This window comes from Larus michahellis, chromosome 2, assembly GCF_964199755.1.
Source record: "Larus michahellis chromosome 2, bLarMic1.1, whole genome shotgun sequence".
NCBI lineage: Eukaryota > Metazoa > Chordata > Aves > Charadriiformes > Laridae > Larus > Larus michahellis.
The window spans coordinates 119,743,237-119,755,051 of NC_133897.1; the positions used below are offsets into that span (position 1 = coordinate 119,743,237).

At 41.5% G+C, this 11,815-nt stretch overlaps 1 protein-coding gene across 2 annotated transcripts in view; it reads left to right on the top strand.

The window, feature by feature from the left end:
* TAF4B (TATA-box binding protein associated factor 4b) overlaps positions 1–11,815 on the top strand; it is a 75,499-nt gene that overhangs the window by 49,950 nt on the left and 13,734 nt on the right. For both annotated transcript variants that reach the window (XM_074576878.1, XM_074576877.1), the window contains exon 13: positions 679–735. In XM_074576878.1, the coding sequence (XP_074432979.1) occupies positions 679–735 (57 nt within the window). The remainder of the gene's footprint in view (positions 1–678; positions 736–11,815) is intronic.

Sequence of the window (11,815 nt, forward strand, 5' to 3'; positions counted from 1 at the left end):
GAGCCTGGTGAGATCCACCACCCTGCCAGATGTGTTTTTCTGTAGTCAGATCAGAGGGCTAGCCTTGGAGCTGGTACCCTTGCATCTGCAAACCCCTGCTAGAACAGAATAAGTACCCATCTTCCCCCTTCCCTCCCCTCAAGAACGGAAGGGGGGGAAAAAAAAAAAAAAACAAAAAACAAAAGAAAGAAAGGAAAATCAGTAGATGTTGCTCCATCAGATGTGACTTGATCATCTTCTGTTTGTTGGGGTTTTTTGGTTTTGTTTTAAACTGAGTTCTGGAGCCCCATGGGTGAAAATCTAATCTAGACTTGAAAGAATCGTGTTGTACTTACACGAGTACGACTCCCTTTCTTTTCTATACTTCCTGTCCTTTTTAAGTGTCTGCTGCTGACATGAACAACATCATGCCTAGACTGGACCTGACTGACAGCGTTAGCATCATTTTCAGCTTAATCTTGCTTCAGGCTAGAGCAGAGGCAGCCGGCCCAGATGAGGAGGGGGGTTGTGCGTGTGTGCGTGGAGGGGGAGGGAAGCCAGTCTGGATTGAGGCATTCACCCCTGGAGCTAAATCTTTCAATCACCAGAGAAAATTGTCATTTATTAAATATTTAACGGATACGATGCTGTTTGGATGCCAGTAATTTCTATTCAATCTTTTTCCTCTTCCTTTGATAGAGCCGTTCCAGTAAAGATGATCCAGAGCAACTGCAGTTAAAGCAGAAAGTGAAAGAGGTAGGACTTTCCTGTTACCATGCTTGCCTTTGTGTGTTGAGGGAAGGTTGGCAGCCCTGTCCTGGCAATTAGGTCAGGGTTTATTTTGCTGCTGCATACCATTTGCAGAGGCCTTGGGGAAGGACAGGAACTGCCACAGGCAAGGGCAGTGCTTCAAATGAGGTCAATGAATTATGAGCTCTCTTTTTTAACATTTTATTTTTGTAGTTTCAGTCCTGTCTAGAAACGGTCCTTTGTAAACGGGCAGCAGTACGCTTCGTAGGAATATAATGTGGGATTAGAAAAAAAAAAAAAAAAGAAACTTTGAGATTTAGCATCTGGGACTGTACAATAGGCTACATTTTTCCAGGGTAATTGTTCGTTTTGTAAATCTGATACTGCTTATAATTCTTTGGCTGGGAGGCGGTACTGGGATTTAGTTTTAAATGGAAAACGCCTCTGGCTTTTAATTTTCTGGGCCCAGCAGTTTTCTGTTCTGGAATGGAGCCCTTGTTTCACACAGTTCATGTTTAGCTGCAGGGGTTTTAGTTTATAGCTTAGACTGGTTAAGCTTTTACTCCCAGAGGCCTCTGCATAGCAACTGTAGAAATCAACAAATAAGTTCATTTATGTCTGCAGCCTCCTCTCAGTAGCTGACTTTTTACATTTCCCAATATCCATTTCCTGACTTTTCTAGCCTGAGAGAAAAAAGCTCCACTAATTGGAGCTTATTTTAATTGAGCCTTAATATTGGATCTCACTGGAGTTGCCCCCAGAGCTACTGGGAACAGAATGAAATGAAAGTACCTAAGGTTGAAGATGTGTGTGCGTGTGTATGTGTGTGTGAAATTTTTCACTTGACCTACAGATTCTTTTCCCTGCTGAATAAATCATCAAGCCTGTTCACATTTCTGATTAAGGATCTGACAGCAGACGATAATAAAGACAATTGAGGTGTGAGACGTGTGATACAGAGCTGAAGAAATCGGTTTCTATAGTTACTTGACTGATTTCATGCAATTTTTAAGGATCTTTGTGCTAAATGAGAGTGATTTTCTGAGCAACCTTTTTCCTTAACTGTGCCTCTTGAACTATGAAATTTGTTGTTGCTTAACATTGCTGCACTTGGCTCCTAGGTGCCAGCAGCAGCAGCAGCAGGTTATTTATGAATGCTTTAAAGGCCCTTATTGTTTGGATTAATGTAGGAGCCCAGGCAAAACAAATGGAAATCCAGTAAAATAGTATTAGAATCAATGCTCTGGATTTGCACCGTAGTAGAAGAAATTTGTAAAATAAGAGGACAGAGAAGGAACTTGCTTTACTATCTGTCTCTTAATTCTTTCTTTCTGCTTATAACTCCTTCTTTATGCTTACAATCTGTGAGTACAAAGTTGCCCTAGAGCCCTTCCCAGTTTGCCTCTAGTGCCACCAGCATCAACAATCAGTGGGTGATGCTAATTTGTCTTGTTTTGTAGGTGGCTTTACCTCTGCATCATCTGGTCGTTTCTAGAGGTTCTTTCTCTTAATAAAACACTGCCAAGTGATTCATTCATGCAGTTTCTTTTCTGTTTTCCTTTGAACAATAATGTGTAGGATCTTGGAAAAGTATTCTGTGATCTGGATATTTTTAACAGTAAGAAGCTAGGTATGTGTTTTGGGTCTTTTTTTAGTTTGGTTGGTATTGTTTATGAGATCTTTTTTAAAAAGTGACACATAGGTGTACAAAAAAGGAGCCAACAGAGCGGAGAAGGCATCTAAGTTCAGCGCCTGGTGTTCTACTAAGTGCTTGAGTTCATCTCCTCCAGTGCATCTTATCTTGTGCCAGACTAACACATTCTTTGTCGCGCTTGTCCTGCACGTTTCTCCATGCTGTGCTGTTCCTAGAGTGACCGTCTCCAACTGCTTCACCAAAAGAAGAGGAGGCAGATATGCATTGTGGGACAACACAGATCTTTGTGTTGGTATTGCCTTGCCCTTTGTCCTGCTGCTTTGTTCTTCAGAGAATGAGGCAGAGAGAACTTCTCCAGGCATCATGTGCCGCATGGGAAACCCATCTCCCGTGCCAGGGATGCTTTCTTATCTGCGAGACTGGAGTCTCAAGTGGAAATGAGCCCAAATGCAGCTGGTCAGTTTTTGCACTTTATTGACAGTTCGGACATAAATGGTCAGCACATATATGCATTAAAAAATGCAAATGTGAGTAGAGCTGGAATAAGAGCAAAATAAATATCAACAAATATCCCAAGGCTGAAACTGGTAACACAGAAGCATGGTGTATACTGGGATGAAAGCCTGAAAAGGCTTACCATTGTCTGTCTGTCTTGTATTGTGAGCGTAGCCTGCTCCTAAGAAACCACACTCGGGGAATTTTGATACCTCTGTCAGCTGGAATCAGATCCTTTTCAGGCCACTCTGGTTGAGTATTCACAGGAAAGCCTGATCTGATCCCCTTAACGTTTTGTAAGAATGAATATGGGCCTTCCTTCCTAAAAGCTGTCTTTTATGTGTTGATGATGACCCCCTGGAGAAGGGAGAGGGTGTGGGGTAATAACACTGGAGCATGTTCTAAAGCAATGTTTCCCAAAATGCAGAGTGTACATCCTAACAATGAATACTTATAAATCCAGGATGTGCTGTCATCCAGCAGCTGGAGGCAACATCTTAACATTGCTGGAAGTACATCCAGAGACTCGGCAGTGGATTCTTTTATCCAAAAGGCTATACATAATTGCTGTGACCTTTTCATCCCTCTTTGCATGACCTATTGCCTCAAACTTCGCCTATGCTAAGTCATTTACTTTCCTATATTCTTAGTCTATGCAGCTTGCCGTGAATTAAGTCTTTATTTACTTCCCTCTTTCACCTGTTTCAGCAGATTTTAATACCTACAGAAAGTCCGCATTCCTTCTGAGACAGCTGCAAGGCTTGCCCCAAGCCGCTCCTTTGTGCGCTCAAGAATTTTGTCCTTGTTCACCTCATGGGCCAGCTCTTTGTATAGTGACATTCCTGAAGTCTGGGTAAATTACCGCTGCTTTTCATTCAGCCTTATCTGCCGCTTCAACCTGAGAGGATACAGTCCTTGCATTGTCCCTGATGTGAGGACCTTTTAAACCATAACTTTTTTTAGGTGCTCTCTGCTATTTCCTGTTCTACTTTCAACTATGCTTCCAGTTACAAAGAAAATGTTCAGTTGGTGCAATTTTTCTAGCTGTATTTATAGTTTATCTCTGGCTTCATCCCTTTTCTGAAATGAACTTACTTAAATTGAGTAGGTGTAGGATGCTGTCAAATGTGCAAGCACGCCATATGAACAGTGCATCCCAGAAGACCTGTAAAAATGTCAGTATTAAGCAGTGTGTACTGTAAATTTAAACCATAAACCCTGATCTTTTGTACTTCTGTCTCTCATCCTCAAAAATGAGTGTGCTTGCAGTATGGCTTCAGGAAGCTTAAGGCTGAGGCTGGGCAAATCTTTCAGATTGTATGTGTGCAAGACTGCTGCCTGGGGTTGAGCACATACGGACAGCTTCTTTGCTTACTCCGTAGTACCTGCCTTCATCTCTGCTCTTACCTTGTGGCTCCTTGCAGCGTCTGTCGGTGGATAAAGGTGAGCAGCTGCATCTTGAACTAGGGGAAGGAACGTGTGGAGCAAGCACCTGATGGACAGCAGACTTGCCTGCCCCGTTCCTTGCTCTTCCAGCAGCTCCCTTCACTTACCACTGCACGGGTCTTCCCAGTCCCTTGTTCCTGGCTGTTTGACGCACTTGTGCATTTTACTGTTATGATTTTGACACGGATGTCACAAGACAGCAGCAGATGGGATGCTGAGAAAATTCAATACCTTTAGCGTAAGCTGACTGGGAGGAAAATAGTAAACCCTAGGTTTTTTTGTAGAGACAAACCAAACCCTATCAAAAACATTGGGGGTGGGGGGGGAAAAGTTGCTGCATGATTCCAGTGAGTTCCTGGGTGCTATATAGTAATGACTGAAATTTAGTTGTTCGTAGCATCTTTTTTCAAATATCATCTTTTTTTTTTTTCCTTTCATGTGTCCATCCTAACTCCCTTATTTTCTCTCTCATTCTCAGATAACAAGTAACTGTAACCTGATTCTTTGTCTGCTGCTCTCCCTAATGTCTCCAACCCACATTTTCAAGCTGTTCTTTTACTCTTTCCCCACACACGCACCCCTCTTGTGCTGCTTCTGTATTTAGTCTTCTGGACCTAATGGTTCAAATTCTTTAAGACCACTCTTGTGTCAGGGGACAAGGTAGCTCCCTAGTTAACCATAACCTCTCAAAAAAGCAAACAAGATGCTGCGAGCAAAATAAGATCTCATCGCGATCAATTGACTTTTTATGAGCCTTTAGTGACATTCGGAGAGCTTCTGCTTAATTATCTGATTTATATTATCTTTATTGTTCTGTAGTGTTTCTTACCTGCTTCTCCATGGTTTGGAAAAAAAAAAAAGCATGATTATTAAACAGATATAAATTTTGTTACCTGCAGTGTAGCCCTACAAATAGCAAAGGGCTGTCATCAGAGATGTGGTGTGTTACGAGTCTTACAGAAAGTCAGGGATGGAAATCCTGCAAAGCGTTAGAATATTGAGCAAACTGAAGAATGAATCAATACCCTGTTTATGTGGCATTCATCTTGGTGTTTTGAAGGAGCATAAGAAAAGAGCAACTGAGATACTGTGTCAGATACCCTGAAACCATCTGGCTGGAAGATGATAGCAACTGTATCTAGTGGAAAAAAAAAAAAAGCCCCCCTCACCCCAAACTCCATTAAGCCTGTTCTTGGATTTTCAAGTAGCCTTTTCTAGGTTTCTGAGAGACTATATAATGGACATGTAACCAGCTGAAAGTATGGCCTTGGATTAAAAACTTGCTAATAGAGGAAATTTTAGGACTAAAAGTACAACAAAAAGATGATAATGGAGAGCCAGAGTTCTGTGCCAAGAACGAGTGTTGGGTGGACTGTACGATGAGATGGAGAAACCTGCAGGTGGAAGATGGGTCTTAAACGTTCTCTAGCTTTGAGACCTCAAGAGTGACTGAATGGATATGCAGTGTTACAGCAGCTGAAAATCATTCAAAATATCATGTGTTTGGAAGAACTGTAATTGGTTTTAAAGTAATGTCTTGCAAGGGCTGGACACTGTCCTGTTCTGATAAAGCAGGTCTGCTTGTGGTCACTGAGCAGTCTTCTCACACACGATAGCATCTGAAACAAAAACTACAGAATATATTGCGTTGGTGTGCTGTGCTCTAGCCTTTTCTTGGCCGTGCAACAAAAGTAGCGTGGGCTGTATCTGAAAACACACATAAGGAGAGCTTGGTGCTGGATACTTGACACTCAGGAACTTCTCTGGGCCTCCAAGTAAGGCAAGCTGATGAGGCTGCACAGGAGAAATGGCATGCTCCAGGTGTTCTAGACTACACAGACATGCATCAATAATTGTTAAACAAAACAAAAACCTCGTAAAAGGAAATACACGCTCCACACTTGGGTAATTCTTAACAAGAAAGGGTAAAATTAGGAGTCTTAAGTCACCGCACCTTGGACTTTTTTCTTCGATTCTGTGGGGACCTAGTTGTTTATCTATTAAAGAATGTCAAATATCAACTGAAGGATTTTTTTTTTTTCCTATGGGTAGATTACTTCATGGCTATCCTAGAAAAAATTTCTGTTGTTCTCCAAAATATCTTATTGCCCCCTTTAGTTCTAGACAACAAGGCACCTGGTCTTGGGGGACACGGCCACGGTAGGGGCTGTTCTACCACTGAAGCGTGTATGTGGAATATTTACCTGAAAGAAACCTACAGTATTACATACAGCCCTATTACAAGTTAGGACTTCATATCAAACCAGTGCATGCTATTCTGCCTTTCTGCTGTTAAATCTAAATTACAACGAAGGGAAAAGTCAGTGGAAACTAATTGTATGGCTAATTAAAACAGTTTGAAAGGCAGCAATTGCAAGAAGAGAAATTGCATTATAGGCAAGAGGAGAGGATGATAAATGTTTAAATATGCAGCCTTCAAATGTCAGTTTTCCTCAGAGAACGTCCCCCTATGAGGAGTCTGCTATTCAGCCGCATTCAACCTGTAGGGCAGAAAATTTTGTATAGAAAAGGTAGAGGCTGGAGGCAGTAATGCTCATTGAGCTTTATGACAACCAGTGCGAGAGGCTTGGGATTGAAAACAGATTTTTAAGGTTTATTTTTCATTTTCGTCACAAGTTCCTTAAAATGCTTTAAGGGAATGCGGAAAAAATTGGAGTTCTTTTTTTCCAAAAGACAATGAAGGGAGAAGCAACTGGGAGCAGTAGAAAACTTCCTAAGCGCTAAATGGAGGACACAATGAGACCCAGTGAAACTTTGAAAAAGATGGTCAGAATAAAGAATGGATAGAAACACAAAAGAAAAGTTAGTTCAGTGGGATAAGTGGCCCCACTTAAAAGATACCTCAACATTCAGTTCTTTAAAAATGTACAGTAAAGTGCAATAGCGAGGACCCATGTGGATGTTCAGGTTCCTTTTTCACTGATGCAAGCTACAAAAAAGTAAACGGTTGCTTTGACTTTTTGAATTTTAATATTCGTTAATTGATTTTGTGGAACCTGAATCGGGGGCTTCTGTCTCTTTTATATGCTTGTATTCATTGCTATTTTTCCCCCCCCGCAAGTCTTATACAAATTCTTGTTCATCTGCTTTAGTGCTTTTATTACTCCTGATGTACTTATTGCTGGGTAGCACACATAACCCTTAGGCATACATTAACTTGTCTTCAGCCTTCCCTGGTTTCCTTTCCTGCCAGTTCTTCTGTTACTTTAAATATTTATTTAATCTGTCCCATACTCAGTCAGCCTACAATGTCATATGTGGAGACATCCCCACTTTTTTCTTGATATTAAACCCGGTATTTTATGCTTGTTAGACTTGCCCTTATATTAACTGTAACCAAGTCCAGAATTCTGGTGTTTAGCTTCCCCATCTGTCTTACCAGCATTTCTTCTGAACTCATTTACATCCGTACGGCTGTATTTATTTGTTATTGCATTGCCAAGACTATTTTGGGTGTTTGGTTTTTTTTCTAAACATAATTCCTAGCACTTAAATCTAAGATGTGGAGAAAAGAATTCTCTCTTTATTTATTTCCTAGTACTTTACATATTTGAAGCTCCTGCAGGAGTGGGCAGTGGTATGAATTTCTTGAGACGCGTGTCATCTGCCAGCATCGTGGTGGACAAGTGTCACCTGTTTGGCTTTTCTTTAACCTCAGAGCTGTTAGAGCTCTGTGAGCCCTGCCTAACACAGATGCTTAATTTCTTGTCTCTACCTTTAGAGAAGTCTTCCCTGGTAAAACTGTCCTTGAGGATCTAGAGAGTAAAAGTTTCATGTGCTTTATCGTCTATGAAAGCTTATACCAAATACCCTGTTCTGCTTTTGTGGGTACTTTGTGACCAGCCGTGAGGGGTTTCATTCCTCCTTTTTGAAGGTGAACGTGTGCTCAGTTAGGTGGCTCTTCCGTTTACCCCTCTTGGGTAATACAGCCACCTGCTGCTGTACACACCATGGATTAGCTGGTGTGAATTAGTTTTTATTTGTACTACGGTATACTTTTTCCTTTCTTCAGTTGTGTTTGAAGGATTCTTCTTTGCAGTGTTTAGGGAAAATCTTGCAAGATTTGCATAACTTGAATTATCGGAGCTCTGGTAATGCTAACAACCAGATCTCTACTTCATAACTGGAAGGGTTTAAAACCAACTTGCAGTATTGCTTTAAAAAAATCTCAGCATCTCATAGCTGAAGTACTTCTTGTCTCCTTATGCAACTTGAAATTTAATTTTTAATATTAAAATGCCACAAAAATGTCATTGGTATAGTAGTAAAAATAGATTTTGCATATTGTCTGAAATGCGGAGTATGAGACGTAAGTGAGAGAGAATTCTGTGAGCAGGAGAAGAAATCTTTTTCTCAGTAGAGGATTGAGTGAAGAACAGAGAGGTCAATTTTAAAACCTTTCATTTTGTGTGATTACAGCCATGCTGCAAATGCCATTTCACTATAAGGGAGGACTTTAAAACATACCTTACTTCTTGATTTGTGCTGCAGGTCAGATTAACTAAAATGGTTATTGTGTCACCCTAGAGATTCCTGCTTGCTGCAAGACCAGACTTTAAACCCTATTTTTATTATTAAAAAGGCCAGCAGCAACAAAGACTATTTTACAAGTTCTGAGACGTTTTCATAGCAATTTGATCTTTATACACAGGTTTTTAGAACTCTTTGTACTGCAATTCTTAGCATATGTAAAAATCGGAAAGGGGGGAGAAGGAGCATGAACATCCATTTGCCGCTTGCCTGGAGATTGTCCCCTCTCAATGCCCTTCTTGAGGAATGAATTTTGAACAGAACATGTGTTGGACTCCTGTGTCATGATGGAACAGCAGCATCCTCCAGCAGATGAAGTAGGTCGGGTTGAGGGGAAACCCGCTAGTTTGTGGGTCCAGCATATGGCACAAGTTGACCCTGCTCCTCTTGAATTGCCATTACATACTTCTCTCTTCAAGGGAGAAAAATCATCTGTTTTCAAGATACAGACCTGGGTATCACAGGTCCTGTTTGTATCCTTTTTTTAGTCAGAGACACCAGTTATAGTAAAACTGGCCCCTAGAAAGGAAGCAACACTAGATGCAGCTTCCCTATGTCCCTATGTTATATTTTAATAAAGTGCATATACTACTCTTACTGTCTTTCACTTGCTGCAGTGATCTTTCTGCCCTAACTTGTGTGCTACAAAACTGTCTGTTAAAGAAAGATTTGACTCAACATAGTTGCCTCTTGCTCTTTCCTAATCATGTTTAGGAAAATCTGGCAGTAGTTACTCAGCCAGTATCCTCGGGTATCCCTTGATGTTATCTGCCTGTCTTCTCCTTATCCTGTGCTTTTAACTGCTCACACAATGTTTGGACATTTAATCTCACACTTTTTAATGGAACAAAACTTGATGAAAAGATGATTTTCTGGCTTCAGCAGGGTAATTTGGATGCCTGCCCGCATTGCTTAATGGGGATCTGTTGAGTCCATTATGGAGATTGAGTGTTTAAATTCATTTGTCTTAATTATGGTTCTCAGAAAAATCCCCGAGATGTCTAGAATGCAACAAGACTATGATATCCTTTTTTTCTTTTGCTCCAAAGCCCTGGTGAGATACTGCCTGATTTGAAAAATCCTTTGACTGGTTACGAGGTAGAAAATGTGTTGGGGAAAATAAGTGATGGTAGGGACCTGTGTTTCTGGCATTGTCTTGGGAACTGTGTGGTCAAAGATGCATCGATTCTGTTTCTATAAAGCGCATCTTTTTCATACCATCCATCAAGTGTCATCTCATCCTTTGTACGGGTGGGTTTTCTGCCAGCACTGCCCTCCAGCAGCAGTGCTCACTCCTGCAGGGCGTCTTGTGTCAACCGCATGCTTTCTCAGCTTGAATTGCATGGGGTAAACGAGCGATGGTGCCCAGGCACTCCCTGCTTCTCAGCATCCTGGTATTCCACCAAGAGGGACTCAACCCACCTAGTCCCCTCCACCTCATGCTGATGCCAACTCAAAGCCCCTCGGTATGTAATTCATGGCTCTGCCTCTTGTCCTTGGTCTTTACTATGGCTCCCCATCAACATCAGCTGTAAAGAGAGAGGAGTGGGGGTCTTATTGCAATGCTGCGTCAAGACAGTGACCAAATGTTCAGCAGCTGCCCGTTTTTGACATGTTTACTGCAGTGAAGCTGGTTTGTATGTGTTTTGTAGGGTTGAGGGAGAGGGCGGGATATGTTTTCTAATGAATTCCAGGGACAGAAGCACAAGGTTAGGCTAATAAAGGCTTTTGTTTTCTTTTTTGTTTTAGGCTTAATGGTCTTAAAAAATAATTTTTCATTTTAAGTGTAATGATTCTTAAAAGTAAAGCAAATTATCTTTCCCCTTCTGCTTTTTTTGCCCCTGGAGCCTTTTGGAATTTAATCGGTCCCCAAAGGGATGCCATGTGCATGGCATGTTGTAATGTCTCTTCTCACGGCAAGAAGACTGTGGTGGACATGCAGCCACGGTGACGACTGAACTACATTGGTAGCAGGAAGGTGTACTTCTACGTGGATGTTCCGTAGCTGCCTGTAAGTGAGGGTGGCTTCAGCTATTGGAGGCCTGGGCAGCTGGGGCTGGAAGTCAGCATATGCCTCTGCCAAAGAATCTCAGCATTTTATTGTTCCCAATTAATCCAGGGAGTGATGAAGACATCACATAAAAATAGTTTCTAAGCCTCTGTGTTTCACAGAGTTTGTGAAGTTTCGAGTTACTTCTTCAGACTTAGTCTGATTTCACCCCATTCCTGATAGGTTGCAATGTGTTCCTGAATATAAATATACATATTTAAGACTGAGATTAAAGGGGAGTTTATCTTAAGCATCTTGTGCAAGTAGGCCAGCTGGAGTAATGTCATACAATTGCAGAACTGTAGTTTTCAAGTTTAAGGGACTTCAAACCTTACAGTCTCTAAAATATTCTTGAAAGCAATACTATATACTTTGAAAAAGACAATAAAAAAAACCCAATTCAGAACTGAAGTAGTTCTGATAAAGACAGTTATAAATGTTTACGCTGCACACAAAAGCAAGAATAGTGTGTGTGGTAAGTGAATGATGGTATCTGGTGTTGAAGTACTACTGCTCTATTCCTGTAAGGAAAAGCCTACGTGGTGTGATCAAAGCTGACTTGCAAATGGTGGTGTTTTCATAACTGAATCATTTGTCTCATCTTCAAAAAAAAACAAAATAAAACCCCAACTACGCTCAACATATCTATGTCAAAGTCTAAAGATGGAAGGGGCAGAGGCTGCCATGGAGGGAGAGGTTTGTTCCCAGCTGGAGGACGATGCTTCAGGGGAAGACAAATCGTGCCGGTGCCTCCAGCTTCTTTGCTTTGAGCGCAGCACAGGGTAAGCTCCACACTCCCCCTCCAGCCTACCCTGGAACCCCCAGAGAAGAGCTGCCAGGGCTCAGGGGCAATGTGGTTGGCTGATGAGCCATCACCCCATGCCTCTCTG